Source organism: Trichosurus vulpecula, chromosome 2, assembly GCF_011100635.1.
Source record: "Trichosurus vulpecula isolate mTriVul1 chromosome 2, mTriVul1.pri, whole genome shotgun sequence".
Lineage (NCBI taxonomy): Eukaryota > Metazoa > Chordata > Mammalia > Diprotodontia > Phalangeridae > Trichosurus > Trichosurus vulpecula.
Genome location: NC_050574.1, coordinates 273,750,595 through 273,767,238, shown reverse-complemented (window position 1 = coordinate 273,767,238; position 16,644 = coordinate 273,750,595). Strand labels below are relative to the sequence as shown.

General features: G+C 37.1%; 1 protein-coding gene across 2 annotated transcripts in view; it reads left to right on the top strand.

The window, feature by feature from the left end:
• Nucleotides 1-16,644, top strand: part of EPC2 (enhancer of polycomb homolog 2) — a 175,424-nt gene that overhangs the window by 146,409 nt on the left and 12,371 nt on the right. For both annotated transcript variants that reach the window (XM_036745118.1, XM_036745119.1), the window contains 3 exons: nt 3,976-4,065; nt 5,786-5,931; nt 6,027-6,370. In XM_036745118.1, coding sequence (XP_036601013.1) covers nt 3,976-4,065; nt 5,786-5,931; nt 6,027-6,370 — 580 coding nt within the window. The remainder of the gene's footprint in view (nt 1-3,975; nt 4,066-5,785; nt 5,932-6,026; nt 6,371-16,644) is intronic.

The window sequence follows — 16,644 nt, the reverse complement described above, 5'->3', positions numbered from 1 at the left end:
AGGATAGAACTGAGGAGAGGTTCCTGGAGTTGGGGTTGGTTGAAGAGAAGGGGAAAGAGAAAGAGATAATTTGCAAAGTGACTGAAAAGGTGATATTCACATTTGGGATTTCCTTTCCTTTCAAGTTTCAGATTTGGGGATTAAGTACCCTTGTCCCCAGGAAAAACGAACCAGGCGCTGCTGCAGCCCCAGCTCACTGCTTCACTCTCTCCCTATGGGGTTGTGGAGGTACATTAGCACCTCAAACAGACACCTTTCTTCTCAGACTAAGCCAGTTCAGTGCCAGTTACAGTAGTTCTTTGCCAGGCAAGCTGGTTGAGGCACCTTTCACTGCCTCTAGGCAAGAAATAAGCAGTTATGTTTCCCCTGTTGCTCCTTTAATCTTTTGCCTACCTTGGCAAAGAAAGATAGTCAACTAGTTAATATTATTTAAATTTTTTTGGAGGCTTGGCTAGAAGTCATAGTTGCTTTTTTAAGATGGAGTGGCAGAAAAAACAAAAGGGAATATTGTGTGGGAAAATTTTTTTTCTTGATTTCCTCCTCATGGTAGGAACACAGCTTTGTGATAAAATGTGCAAACAAATAAGATACAGTAATGCCTCATTTACCTAACATCAGCGTTGCAAATGAATAACTTTTCCAGATAACTGATAGTGACAAACTTCTTTATTGTAATCATTATGGATATAATTTCTAAATATTATGCACTTTACTGTCTTCTAAAATGAAGTATACTTGTTATTTAAGTTTTCCCTGACAACTGGGTTATTATAGGACTGTTTGTCCTATGTTAACTATCCCTAGGTTCCTGTGCTTTGTGTAGGTTTTCTGTCTAGAACCTTTCTGTCAACTGTCACTTCATTTTGCCATCAGCTTGACAGTCCTGAACAGACTCCTTATTTGCTGCTTCTCATCTATAGGCTTGAAAACCAGATAGCCAAGTTTGCATAATTTTGTGTGAAGTAGGAGAAAATAGTTTTGAATGAAGAGCCAGGAGCTCCCTTGTGAATAAAGTGCATGAGCTTCAGTGCATATACTTAATTATATTTTAACTGCTCAGAGGCCTCTTTTTGCTTACTTCCTGGTTTGGCCATATTTTATATGAGTAACATTGTTAGATAGATGGGATGTTAAAATTATTAAATATATACATTTTAAGTACATTTGTTTGGGTACATGTAGCACCAATGAAATATTCACAGCGCCTACAGTGGCTATGAATATGGTGGCGTAGTTCTGAATCACAAAATATAACAGACTCTCTATATGGAAGACAGAACCAAAACATTTATTCAAACACCAGAAAGCCAAATACATTGTAGCAACAAAGCAGTCTAGACACAGTAACAATGCAGGGGGCACCACCATCCCCAAGCCTTCCTCCTGCTAGGGCCTTCCCACAAAAGAACACTCAGAGCTAGCTGCCCTGCTTCCCCTCTCTGGGCTCTAACTACTCTGACCAATTTCCTTCATCTCAGCTTTGCTCCACCCTTCTTGCTCTACCCATTAAGCAAGCTCCTCCCACCACAGACTCCTGTGACTCAGGCTTCCATGTGACCCACACAGGTCACATGGGCCTATTAATGGATGGGAAAGGTCTTCCCTTTAAGCAACTCCCATTAAATAAAAATACATCAACATACTACATTATAGAATCAGAAAATGTCAGACCTGGAAGGGGTCTTAGGCCATCTAACTAACTTATTTTAAAGATGTGAATACTACAGAGTTTGTAACTTATCCAAGTTTACACATATTGAATGGCAAAGCTGAGTCTAGAACCCTGGGCCTTCAGATTCTTTCTTTAGTGCCTTATTGGTCATGCTGCCTCTCTGGGGGCTCTCTATTTGGCTTTCCTATTCCTCCCCCTAACCTATTCCTCATGTGAGAGTTTAGTGAAAGTTAGGGAAGGTTAAGTGTCCACAGAAGAGTTAAGTTCCACAGAATAATTGTCAGCCTGAACAAAGAGGGAGTAAAAATTAACCAGGATGACGGTCCTCAGCCAATCCGAATAAAGTTTGTGGTTTTGCAAAAACCGCAGACTCAGGATGTTAGGAAAACTGGTCTAAACTGGCCAGAGAATGGTCAGGGTTGAAGAGAGAACTAGATCAAATGGCTACCAAGTATGCTTAATTGGCTAATTGAATATTACCTTACACACCCACATGGAGGAGTTTTCCGCCATTTTTGGACATGGAACATATGATGAGGGGAGGGGGTCATGGTTGCACATATCAAGGAGAAAATATGCCAGGGGCTTGTTAGGAAGCCTGACTCAGAAGGGAGCAGGCCAATCAGTCCCTAAGGGGCCTGGAATCAGTCTGTGCCCTGAGGGCAGGAATGGGCAGAATTAACACTATAAAGCTGATCTCATTTAAACAGCACTTCCTCTTCCCAAAGAAGAGAGAAGTCAGCTCCCGTCCAAGAACGTTTTCCTACTCCTTTGGATTCTTCTAAAATAAATGGTCCTTGATACCTGAATTTCAGTGTCAAGGGTGTTTGTAACACTCATGTCTTTTTTGTTCCTTTTGGCTTCTCAGGAACCTGTTGCACTATACTCGGGCCCTTGTCCTTTGCTTTTTACTACCCAAACTAACAAACTATATTTCATTCTCAGCCCTTTCCACTCCTCATTTCAGTCCTGTATCTCTAGGACTCAGCTGTTTACTAGCTAATCTTTAAATTTGGGTGAGGCCAAGGCTAAGCCTCTAATTTCAGCAGTGTGGAAATATGTTCCAACATAGAGATTGGCAATCTGTCTATAATTTACAGTCTTAGACAGTTGCATGGGGCCTTAGTCCTAAGTGACTTGTGATCCTGTAGCTAAAATGTTTCAGAGATAAGACTTAAACCCAAGTCTTCCTGATTCTAAAGTCAGCCCTCCCTCCACTGTACCTCACAAAGCAGTGAATTTAACAGGTGTCAAAGTCAGCATATGATTTCACATTTTAGCTGGAATCTTTTGAAGATAATATCACCCTGAAAGAAGAGTTCTAAAGGTCATTAACTGTGAGAAGCTAGTGGTAGGAATATTTTGGTGTCTGAAGGCTTTCTGACATCCTTTAATTCTATATAAATTGCCACATACTTTGCCTATGCTTAACGCCTCTTTCCTTGCTCACTACAGAGCATCAGCTCTGCCCAAAGGAATGTAAATCTTGATGGCTGAAACTTAAGAAAATATCTTGGCGCTTACAGCTAGATTTCTTTCTTAAGGACCATTCCTTACACCCAATTCACTCTGGCTCTCATTGATTGGCCAGCAGTAGGTCCCAGCCCAAGCCCTACTTAGTGGTCATTGTTTGGGTCCTGAATGAACGTAAGTAGCAGTTGTTTCTGTTTGGGCCAGAAACCCTGAGGGTCATCGACCCCTGCCAGATTGATTTTTATTTTTTGACTAGGTAAAAGAGGCCATTCTTTGCCTCATTTCTTGCCTAGCCTTAATCACTGCATGTCAAACTGAGACCTGGGAAAGACCTTAGTTTGAAAGGCCAGGGTCTCCCACTGTATCCAGAGCCATCTCCAGTCATCCTGATACATATCTTGTCACTGGACGCAGTTTGCTCCAGAGGAGAGAGAATGAGGCTTTGCACAGTCCTCCCTCACTTAAATCCAATTCACTTGCAAGTCATGGCATCATCCTGATGTCATGGTCCTGTTACAGAACGAAGGACAAACAACAGAACACTGGGCACTTGAAATGAATAGGGTTTTTTCAGGCCAGTAAGAAATAATGACATTCCTTAAAGTGTTTTACCTTTCTTGATGTACTTATCTAGCAGGATCTGGATGAGTGTAGATGACATTAAAAACCAAAATAATAGCCTTTAAATAATGTTTTGGGAAGAAATGAAGTCTGTTTTATAATTTAAGTGATCATTACTTATGACAGAGTTCTGATTTTAGGAATATTTAAAGATAGACCTGTGAAATTAATTCTTACCTAAAAATGAAATAAATGCCTTTTCCATTTAGGTACCATCACCAGTTTCAGAACCTGAAGAAGAAAATGATCCTGATGGTCCCTGTGCTTTCAGGAGGAGGGCAGGATGCCAGTATTTTGCTGTAAGAGCTTTGCTTTTTTGTGGTATTGTAAACTGGAATAGAATCATATCAAGGCACCATACTCTCGATCTGGAAATGAGATATTAGTAAGCAGTATTTATTTAGCAACTACTGTATGAAGAACAGAAGCTAAAAGATAATAAGACAGTCATTCCTAAGTTCATCAGGCTCTTTTATTTGGGAAACCTCAGTTATGTTCATTTCATTTTTGATTTAACTGTAAATCTATTGACTGCAGAGAATTTATCCAAGATTGTATTCCTAGGGTACACTTTTAAAACTTTTCACTGTTGGGAAGCTATTTGACTTGTGCAAGATATTAATCTGCATACTTGCTCAGGTACCAAATGTGAGCATGGCAATTTTAAAGCCGTTATGACAATATTTTACCCAGTCATTGAGTTAGTTAATTGGTTTCACTAAACAGGAGTTTTTCTGTTGAAAGTGTGTATATTTAGATACAATTAAGGTTGTGTTGAACCACTTTGTTGAGTTTGTGCTAACAGGTAAAATAGTTGAAATACATTTAGTGTAACCCCAAAGAATTAATTAATGAAAGATAGGAAAAAACCTGCCAGTCAACCTAAAATTCTGGTTGCTTGAATTTTAAGTAATATAATTGTTGTGTAAGGTGTGATTGATTGTAAGGTAATTAGACTGGTTCTTAAGTGCTTTTTGAAGAATCAATCCATCTCTAATCTTCAGTCAGGCGACACACACATAATGCCTGTCTCTCCTTTTAAAAATTATATAAAGATAATAGTTGAGAGTTGCTTATTGAGGTAGCCAGGACAGTAACACAAAAATTATTTTTTAAAGGGAACGGAAGACAGAGGATAGCAGGAGGTTAGTCTTTTTAATGAAGGGAAATAGGAACTGAAAAGCAATTGGTTCGATTATTGTTTTGAAGGTAAATATATAGAAAGCTTAAATTTGACCAGTGGCTGCTTCAAGGACTATTCCTAGTTATTATAAATTAAATTATTTTCTGTCTAGTTTCCTAAACCAAGACATATATAATTTGGTAATAGCACCATTCTCAAACTTTGGCCTCAATATTAGGAAACACCTTCATCTTTTAAAAATATGTATCTTCTAAAATAATTAGCCCAAAGTAGAAGTTTTTAATAAGTGAACTTTTTATTTAATTCTGTGAATTTCTTATTGTAAATTAGCAGCATGGTATAGCAGCCAAGAAAACCAATGTAATTACAGTTCCCATTTGAAAGTTAGTGTATAGAATAAGGATGACTGGTATGTATTAGGAAATATACTCATAAGCAAGAGTTATTCCCTTGTAAGGAATTGGGATGGTGAGTGAATTTGAGACTATTATAAAGATCTGTGAAGAAGCTGGGTGTATTTTTTACTGAAAAGATGATTTAAGATGGTTAGGAGGGGAAGAAATATTTAGCTTCACATATTTGAAGATCTGTCTTGTGGAAGAGGAATTAACCCTTGTTCTGCTGGGTCCAAGAACGCAAAAGTAGAAATGATAAGCAGGCTAGATTTCTGACTAGAAATAAGGAAAACTACTAACACTTAGAGCTGTCCAAAAAATGCAATGAATTGCTTAGAACAACCTTTTATTTAGGTTTTGGCTAGTTGTTACAGTGCTGCTATTTAGGGTTTTTTTAATCAGGTTTTTTTTTTCATGCTGTTGATTATGTTCCTCATGTTAGTCTGTATGTTTTATTTTATTTTTTTCTTTTCTTTGTAGCCTCGTTTGGACCAAACTAACCATTCAAATGACAATTCAGAACTGGCAGATTTAGATAAGTTGAGATATAGGCACTGCCTTACAACTCTTACTGTCCCAAGAAGATGTATAGGATTTGCAAGGAGAAGAATTGGCAGAGGTGGAAGGTAAACTATTTGTTTTCAGTCTGTCAGGCGGTGAAAAATAAGGAAAATTTTATAAAGCTCTTGTAGTTAGTAATTAATCATATATTGTTTTTCAGGGTCATAATGGACCGGATATCCACAGAACATGACCCTGTCCTGAAACAGCTAGACCCTGAAATGCTGAATGGTTTTTCAAGCTCTTCCCAAACTGTGGACTTTTCTTCTAATTTCTCATGGACCAATGCTTCCAATAAACATTGTGAAAACAGACTGTCCCTTTCTGAAATACTAAGCAATATCAGATCATGTCGACTACAGTGTTTCCAGCCAAGGCTACTAAATTTACAGGACAGTGATAGTGAAGAATGTACCTCAAGGAAACCAGGGCAGACTGTGAACAATAAAAGAGTTTCTGCAGCATCTGTAGCTTTATTGAACACCAGCAGGAATGGCATATCAGGTAGGCTATCAATTTGTTAAGAATGTGAATTGTGGAGCTTGAAATGTGTGCTTACAGTATTAGCCTAATGATTCTTGTTGAGGGAATACAAGCTCCAAACCAATATTTAAAATATTTCTTTGCTTATTTTTCCTTTTTCCTTTGTACCAAGAAAACCATTTCATAGTAAAATAGAGTTATTGAATCCTACTTACTAGCAAAATTCTATTTTGATCCATGTTTTTCCTTTGTCTTTCATTATTCAAACCAGATAAAAAATAAGCATATTGAGACCAGTCATTTTAACTGTACTATAGGCCATGATTTTAAAATGAATTGTGTTTTGAGTATGCTTACCTGGTATAGTAGCATACTGTAGTCTCTGGGGAGATCCACTATAGGAGAACCAGCCATGGAGCCCAACACAGCTAGATACTGTTTGTTGGGGTTCAGTTAACTTCTTATCATACTATATTGCTTAAATTTGTAAGCAGAATGTAGCTCCTTGTGAGTAACATAGAAATTATATTTTAATTCCCCCAAAATTGAATGCTTTTTTTGAAATCTGTAAAAGGTTGTAATTTTATTTGAAGTATTTTCTCTCCTTTGACCTAGTTTTGAATAGTATTTTTTAATTTTGAGATGTTTCTCAGCTATGTGCTCTTCAGTTTTATTTTAATATTCCTGCTATGTACATTGTAAATAATATGGTATCCAAAGACTATAAAAATGTAACTAGAATTTTGTTTTATCTGTAGATAACCTCTTTATATAACATGTGTATGTGTAATTTATTAATATTCTTATGATATGTACATTGGAAATAATGTATGATATCCAGAGATTATAGTAGTTGTGGCTTGGCTTATACTGTGGGAATACTGTGTTTCTGTGAAACATATATGTTCCTGTATTTTTAAATTAGCGTGATGGTGCATTTTAGTATGCAAAATTATATTAAACTGCTTGAAATTGACAATCATTTAAGCTTGAAATTTGGTCTCAGTAGGGTTCAGTCGTTTATCATTGAACTACTTACATTTAAAACTTGGTGTAGAAGTATTTCTTTTAAAATGTTCATGAAAAATTGGATTTTAGTAATTTAAAGTAGACACATTATTCTTCAAATTAATTATTTCCCTCCTAAATGAATATAGGGAAAAATTACGTTATGGTACATAAAGTTCAACAATTAATAAAGTTTATGGCCAGTCTAAAATTTTTTAAAACCCTCATGAATTATTCTTGTCTCACCTAAAGTTTAAATAAATACTTGGTGAATAGTAAAATTTTGAAGCTGAAATAGACATGCTTCATATTATGATATGACTGCCTTTGGTTTATACAACTTTGTTTTAAAATACCTAAATATAACAAGAAGGTATGGTGCATTACTTTACATACAGGTCAAATCTATTTTCATTGAATTCCAAGGGATTGTTAAAAAATTTTCACACTACATCAAATGGTGTTTCGATATAACTTCACCATTATCAGGGCTTGAAAAGCTTTGATCATACAGGGATATTTAATGTAATAAGATTTGACCAGTATTATAACTCTGTTTTGTAAAAAAAAAAAAAAAATTATACTATATCGGAAAAATACACCTTAGTATTTTTTTAGTACAATACAATTTAGTATGGGAACATACTTTTAATAATTTTACCACATAATAGCGATATCTATTTCTAATAAATGCTAACCTAGCAGATATTTATTAAACATTTTCTACATACCAATCAGTGTTAGAATACGTGGAGAATAAGATGTGTTTCTTGGCATTGGTTTACAGTCTAATTGAGTAAGAAACCTGGTGTAGTAGAAGATGATCGAGGGTTTCTCTCTCAGAGCGCTGGTGCATACTGCTTTCATCTGTTAGTTTTTAAAAAATAACAGTAATGTAAGAAAGACTGAATGTGCAGTAAGATAGGGATGAAGTGCTACTATGTTACTTCAGAGGAAAAAGAGATTACTTGGGCTAGAGAAAAAGTAATATTTAGCTCTAAAGTTCTAAGATGGTATTTAATTGCATATACCACCATGAATTGAGAATTATAAATGTCACATGTGTTTGCATGTAAGTGTGTGCTTTTTAGATTTAAATTCCAACAACTTTCTCAGCAGTTAACCTTTATTTAAGTGAAAGAATGCATCATAGAATAATAGGAGTTTTATCTTTCCTACTTGACAGACCACGCATTCTTTTTCTTCTAGATGATGTGTGCTGTATCTTAAAAATACTGTGATTTTTTACTTCCCTCAAGAATTGCATTGCTAAAGTGAACTACTATGATTGCGTGACATGATGTAGCGGTTATATTTTTGTCAGGAGATTCAAATATAAGTTTTTTTGCCATTTACTTTTCAGTAGAGTAAGTTATTTTTCCCCTTAACACAAACTAGTTAGGCAAAATGGTAAGTAAACTTTGGACTATGGAAAGTATGTTGGACTAGGAGTCAGAAGACCCACCTAGGTGTAAGTTCTGGCTCAAGCACTTAATCTTCTCTGAAAATTAGTTTCCTTAGCTCTAAAGTTGCTTTAATACCAGGCAGAAGAGACAGCCTTCTATACAGAATGGAGCACTGGAGTCATTCAGGAGACCTAGATCTGAATGTCATTGCTGACATGAGAACCATTAACTATGAGCAGGTAGTTTAATTTCTATGAGCTTCAGTGCCTTGATCTAGAAAATGATGAGTATAATACTTTCATTATATTCCTCACAGAGTTATAGTGAAAAAAGCATTTTATAAACCTTAACATAGGATTATATTAATTATTAATCATAAGTATAAAGCATTGTATAAATATATGTGGTATAGATCAATAAGGTAGTGGAAATTTTTCTGGAACCATCTTTGTACTACAGTCATAGAATATTAGAACTAGAATGAAACTTGGATCAACTAGACCAACCCTTTGATTTTATAGGTCAAAAAACTAAGGGGGGAAGTAACTTGTTACACAAAGACTTAATGGCAGAAACAAGTAGAATACAGGCTCTCAGCCTCATGTTCTTTTCACATTACGCAGTGTCTAGAAAGACGATAGGAAGGCTCTTTTTTTTTTTTGCTTGTTCGCTTCTGTTGTTTATGTTGTGTGTGTTATGTTATGTTGTGTTATTTAGAGTTCAGTGATTCTTATATTTCTTTCTCCTTGTTCTGTTTTCCAGGCCAATGTTTTGCTTTAAGCTACCTTACATTTTCTTCTAATTTTTCAGTCTTTTGATCTTGTTTCTTGTCGCATAAAGTATTTCACTTCTATTTGGTCCATTTCAATTTTCAAGGAGTTTGTTGCTTGGACAAGGTTTTGTACTTCTGCCAAGCTATCAGTTCTCTTTCCAGTTCTTTCTTCCATAGATCTTGTTTCTTTTCAGTTTTTTCCTCTAGTGTTCTCACTTCATTTATAAAAAGTTTTTAAATTCTTAGGAATTCTAGTTGAATTTGTGGCCAAGCTGTGTTTTTCTTTGAGGCTTTGCTTTAGGTATTTTGGAGTCATTCTCTTCTGAGTTTCTGTCTTAAGCGTCCTTGTCACTAAAATATATTTTTAAAAACTTTTAAATGTGGGATTCTTTATTTGTTTGCTCATTGTTCCAGCTTACTTCCTGACTTCAGACTTTATATGAGGGCTAAACTTTGAGCACTTCTGCAAGGAAGGTCTGGACTGATCTTGTCATTGCTTTTTTGGGGTTGTGTTGTTCCAGGACCTCAGGGACAGCTCAGCTCAGGCTAAGGACCTGCAAGCCCCCCGTATCCCTGAAATGGTCTGATTAAAGGCAAAGTCCAGTCATCCTCCCTCCACCTACCCGGTCACCCTCTGTTCCACTGCAAGTTTTTGACCTAAGTTTGGGTTTAAGTAATAGTAAATTGCTGTTGAACTTAGCCCCTGTCAGCCACCTAGGAAGCTCTGCTGGTTCAGAAAGAGAGATCTGCAGGCTCCTTTTGGACTGGGATTCCTACCCTGGTTTTTCCTCTGTAGGACTCAGGCTCATCTAGAAGCTGGAATTGAGACTGCATTCTACTCTTGGGGTCTGAGCCACACAGGTACTACTTGCTTCTGAATTTCTGGTACACATTTCAAGGTTCCTTACCTTATAATGACACTCTGGGCAATGGTCTCATTCTCAGTCTTCTCCTATTCTGTGACCCAGTACTAAGGTAGCTTCCAGATGATACCTTTTCCTGCTTCAGGTTTCAGTGTGGGTCTGGGACCTCCTTTTGCACTTGATGCACTGCGTTCTTCCATCTGTGCTGGAGTGCTTTGCACAGTGCTCCCAGCCAGACCCCATCTCCAGTGTTCATAGATGTGTCCGTCTCCCTACATTGACTTGAGCTGCAAAAACAACTCACTATTTAAATGGGTGGGGGCTGTGGGGGAGCAGGGCAGAACTTTCATTACTAAGTACAACAATGCAGAGACTCTCAATGAACCAAACATTTCATTTATTTTTGATATGAATAAAACAGCGCAGAACCAGTTTGTTTTCTAGTTCTCTTGTTCCAATTACTTTTGATTATTAGTCGAACTTTAGTCTTTGTGTATAACAGATACATTACAATTCCTTTTTCAGGAATCGGCAACCTTTGCTCTGAATTGGCCCTCATATTAGCGCAGTAATTTTTTTGGCCTTGCTCTTGACATTGAACCAGAAGGTTTGAAAATGAGCCATACAATTCTTATTTATGAGCCATACAAGTCTTATTACGACAGGAAAGAGGCCCTCTTCTTATGACCATATTTTAATGAAAAAATAAATTTGTAAATACTCCAGAGAGAACAAAAAACTGGTTTATCAGTTAGCATAGCCATTACTTTTTAAGAATAAGTCTAACTAACCAAACTATTCTATGACAGTGACAAGCCTGGCAAATCCAGAAAAGAAAGGTCAATGATTAGCATAATAGGATCATAGTTTTAAAACTGGAAGGGACCTTAGCAGTCATCTCATAATCTAACCCCCTTATTTTACAGATGAAGAAACTGAATCCCAGAGAATTTGTGTTTTGTCTAAATTCACACAGGCAGCAAGTAGGATAGCTAAGATTTGAACCCACGTTCTCTGACTTCAATATACTTTGCACTACACTACACCACCCTTCCTCTCCCCATGTTATATCTGTTTCGACATTAGGTGAGTCTATACTATATGATGATGCCTGTTATTAAACTGGTAAACTTGAACTAGAACAGAGGTGGGGAACCTATGCCCTCAAGGCCACATATGGGTGCAGCCTTTTGATTGAGTCCAAGTTTTACAGAACAAATCCTTTTATTAAGGGAATTTGTTCCTTGAAGTTTGGATTCGGTCAAAGGGCTGTACCCGAGGACCTAGGGCCATATGTGACCTCAAGGCCACAGGTTCTCCACCCCCTGAACTAGACCAAGAGTTCTTAGCATGGGGTCCACAAAGCCTTTTTTTTTTTAACTTGTTCATTTGTGTCCAATTCTTTATAACTCTATGGACCATTACTGTCCATGGGGTTTTCTTAGCAAAAATTCTGAAGTGGTTTGCCTTTTCCTTCACCAGTAAATCGAAAACAAGTTAAGTGGCTTGCCTGGGGTCACACAGCTATTAAGTTTCAGAGAGCAGATCTAAACTTAGATCTTCCTGACTCCAGACCCTGACTCACTGGCTGCCCCTTTCAGTAACAGTATTTCAATATAATTAGTTTCCTTTGTATTTCCTTTTCCTATTTATTTTATTTTATGCATTTAAAAACATTATTCTGAGAAGGATTCCATGTGTTTCAACAGAGTGCCAAAAGGGTCCATGACCCAAAAAAGGTTAAGTACAACAGGTCTAGACTGAGGTAGTTTAAAACTGACTAAAGGAATACAAAGTCCTTTTTTAGTGGAACATGTTCAGTCCTAGAGCCAGTAAGTATATGCATTTAAACCAGGCTTAGCCTTGGAAATGCCTTTTGTTTGTTTGTTTTAAATATATCTTTCAGCTAGATGATGAAGGGGTATCTAAGACTTTGGAGAATGGGCTCAGAATACCAAATGACTTTGGTAAATAAGAATAAAATAGTATGAAGTACATTTAAGGTAGAAAACATTCCTATGATATTGGCATATAAAAAGATAGATTTTTTTTTTCTAGTCAGTGAAAAATTTCCTGACAGTTGACTACTAGAAGAAATATCAAAGGGGGTATAAAATCACCCTTCTTTAGGAGAGCATGATCTTCTAAAAATAGGATAAATTTCCAGATACAATAGCTAGACATAGTCCCTAAAAAGATAAAGGAAAACTTCTCTCAGTCTTATTTCTAGCTTTTTAATTTCAAGATTTTTAGGATAATTTATGGGTACATGTCATCCATTGGAAATTGAGGACTTAAAGCCTTAGCATGAAAATAAGGAACAGAAAGTCTGTATTAAAGCCTTTTCTACCTTGGATTTGGGGGAAATTATTTAAATTTCTCCAGTATAAGTAAAAAAAAGTATCTCTTTGAGATATTGTAGAAAAAGAAATGGACTTTTTAAAAATAAATAGAATAAAATATTACATACTCTGTAAATGTCCTGGGGTGATGGTGGGGGTGGTAATACCCTTTTGTCAGCTTTGGTTATAGTTTGAGTCATGAAAGAAATCATAGGATCACAGATTTAAAACTGGAGGGGATCTCTGGCCTTTTTCCATGAAGTATATAAATGTAGATTTACTATTATTTCAGAAGTTAGTAGCAGCTTGCCAGTATTTAATTAAATTGATTGATCCGTGCCATGAATGTATATGGGAATGTTTTCTGTATTTTGGTTAGTATAGGGTCTGATATATTTAAAATGGGTGTGTCCTCAGTGCAGTATCCCAAGCAAATTCTTGGATATAGAATGGGGTTGGGGGGGGATGATGGACTTTTCCATTTTAATTGGCAATTTTTTTACTAGAAGCTGCTACTTCTATAAAATCTCTGTATATAATTTCCCTTACCAAAAAGGGTAATTATGAAGGTAACTTAAAGTAGGAAGAAACAAAATAGAATAACTTCATTATTCCTGTGATATCACACTGATTAAAGGCGTCAGGCATAACCTATTATCACTTTTTTTAGTTTCTCTCATAGGGAATTTTTTCTCCTTATATCATAGGATAGAAGTGATATGATTTCAATTTTGATTCTAACACGAGGCATACAAAAAAACAAAATTGCTCTTATTAGTAAAACTTTGCAAAGGCATAGTGTAAACATGATAACATGATCAGGCAATCAGCATCCAAATTTGGATGTCTTTTTTTGTTATTCGTGTTTCTTAATAAGAGTACCTTTACACTTTCCTCTTCAGGCCAGTAGTTAGTAATTTTAGTACTCAAGTATCTAATGAATATATTTTACTTTTGTAATTTTTAGGCCATGTCCAACAAAATAAATCTGACTAAAAGAAAATAGAAATATTATGGCAAGTGGCATAAATGTCCCAGGGGGGAAAAAAACAAAAGAATGTCCATTGAAAAGAGCAGCCATGATCTTAAGACAGTCACCATTAGGATGCTTCCTGATAAAGAGTTATCTTAGTGTGGGTTACAGCCATGGTATAGTGGGAAGAAGATTGGATTTGAATCTTCTGTTTACTACATAAACTTCTTGGACAAATCATATCCTCATTGCACTTTGATTTCCTTGCCTGTGAAATGAAGGAGATGGACTAGATAGTCTTTGAGGTTCTTTTTCATTCTAAAACTTCTGTTATCCTGTAGTGGGTGATAACTAAAGACTAAGAAACTTTAAAACTTTAAAAGGAATCAATCTCTAACGGTAGGAGTGGAGAACATTTCCAACTACTGCTCCCATGGTAGGAAAGATTATCAAAGAATACTTTTTTTAAAAAAATCAGTAGTGAGTTTCTGCATAAAAACCGAACTCTAAGTCCTATGATCTTAGTGAATTAGTGATTACTAACCATTTGAGAGTTTTCCCTCATTTTTCTTACCATAGTGCGAAGAATGTGTATATATGATTTTGTGACTGTTACTAATTATTGTTTTTTTAATCAATTATAATACTAATAGCTCATCTTTATATAGCTTTAAGATTCACAAAGCACTTTTACATATTTTATTTGATCTTCACCACAACCCTGTGGGGAAGGTACAGTGCTATTCTTTTCCTCATTTTATAGATGAGGAAACTGAAGTTCAAGGGGTAAGGTGACTTGTCTAGGGTAAACACAGCTAGCCAGTATCTGAGGAGGGATTCAGCATTTTTTCCTTAATAATTTAAAAATGAAGGATAGCATGGTATAAATGATAGAAAGCTAACCTCAAAGTTAGGAAGATCTTAGTATAAGTCCTACCTCTCTAATACTAGTTGATTTTATGTTTGGGCAAGTCACTCAGCCTCTTGGCTGCCCAAGGCACAACACTCTTAAGACCTCAAAGCTGAAGAACAGGTGTGGAAATGCATTGCTAAAGAGAGTTTTCTCACCAGAAGATCCCTACACAAATGAAATCGTAGATCCACCTCTTCCTCCCCACTTCAAAAAAAAAAATCTTTTAGTAATTTTTTAGTGAAAAATCACTTTTAGTAATAAAATTTGGGGAAAGTAACAATACAGTAGCCCAAGTGGATAGATTCCTAGTTCAAGAAGAGCCGGATTTCAGAGATAGCTAAAAACCAATTTCAGTTTTTGTATATGTAGAATCTATGATCATTTGGATAGAGGTTAGAGTTCAGTTTTCTATCTTCTTTCCAAATTAGCAAAGTTTTACTATACTCCCATTTTTAGGAGATGGAAACAGAAGAAAATTCGAATGATATCCTAATTCCTTCTTCCTTAAAAAAATCCTATTAAAATGTAAATCTTATAATTTTAAAATTATCTCTCCTGGATCTATTTTCCAGGTCAGTGGTTTTTCCAATGAGATATTTCACATTGTCTTCAACTTTTCATTCCTTTGCTTCTGTTTGATAATATCTTGATTTTTCATAAAGTCACTAGCTTCCACTTGCTCCAGTCTCATTTTTAAGGTAGTATTTTCTTCAGTGGTCTTTTGGACCTTCTTTTCCATTTGGCTAATTCTGCCTTTCAAGGCATTCTTCTCCTCATTGGCTTTTTGGAGCTCTTTTGCCATTTGAGTTAGTCTGTTTTTTAAGGTGTTGTTTTCTTCAGTATATTTTTCAGTATTTTTTTTAGTCTCTTTTAGCAAGTCATTGACTTGTTTTTCCTGGTTTTCTCGCATCCTTCTCATTTCTCTTCCCAATTTTTCCTCTCCTTCTCTAACTTGTTTTTCCAAATCCTTTTTGAGCTCTTCCATGGCCTGAGACAAGTTCCTGTTTTTCTTGGATGTAGGCTCTTTTGACTTTGTTGACTTCTTCTGGCTGTATGTTTTGGTCTTCTTTGTTACCAAAGAAAGATTCCAAAGTCTGAGACTGAGACTGAGTCTTTTGACTTTTTTGATGTAGGCTCTTTGACTTTGTTGACTTCTTCTGGCTGCATGTTTTGGTCTTCTTTGTCACCAAAGAAAGATTCCAAAGTCTGAGACAGAGTCTGGGTGCGTTTTCGCTGCCTGGCCATGTTCCCAGCCAACTTACTTGACCCTTGAGTTTTTCAGTGGGGTATGACTGCTTGTAGAGTAAAGAGTACTGTGTTCCAAGCTTGGGGGGATGCGCTGTTGATTTCAGAGCTATTACAGCCACACCAGCACTCCTCCTTCCCCAAGACTGGACTTAGATCTTCAGCAGGCTCTTCACTCCTGCTCTCATCCGCCATTTAATTCCTCCCACCAGGTGGGTCTGGGGCAGGAAGCAACTGTAGCTGTAGTTCTGTAGCTGCCCCACCTCCGCTGCCCCCAGGCGGTGGCTGAACCTTGAACTCTATCCCCTGTCCCCAGCAGCTTTTCCCACTAACCTTCTCTGTTGTCTTTGGTGTTTGTGGGTTGAGAAGTCTGGTAACTGCTGCAGCTCACTGATTCAGGGCGCTAGGGCACGCTCCGCCAGTCTCCTGGTCTGATTGGTCCACACTGCCCAAGTTGGGCTCTGCTCCACTCCCAGCTCCATGTGCGAAAAACCTTACCCAGAGACCATGCAGGCTGTCCTGGGCTAGAGCCCTGCTTCCCTCCGCTATTTTGTAGGTTCTGCAGTTCTTCTCTGTTGTCTTTGGTGTTTGTGGGTTGAGAAGTCTGGCAACTGCCACAGCTCACTGATTCAGGGTGCTAGGGCCCGCTCTGCCCGGCTCCTAGTCTGGTTGGTCCTCGTGGCCCACCCTGGGCTCTGCTCTGCCCCCAGCTCCTTGCACGAAAGACCTCACCCAGTGGCCATCCAGGCTGTCCTGGGCTGGAGCCCTGCCTC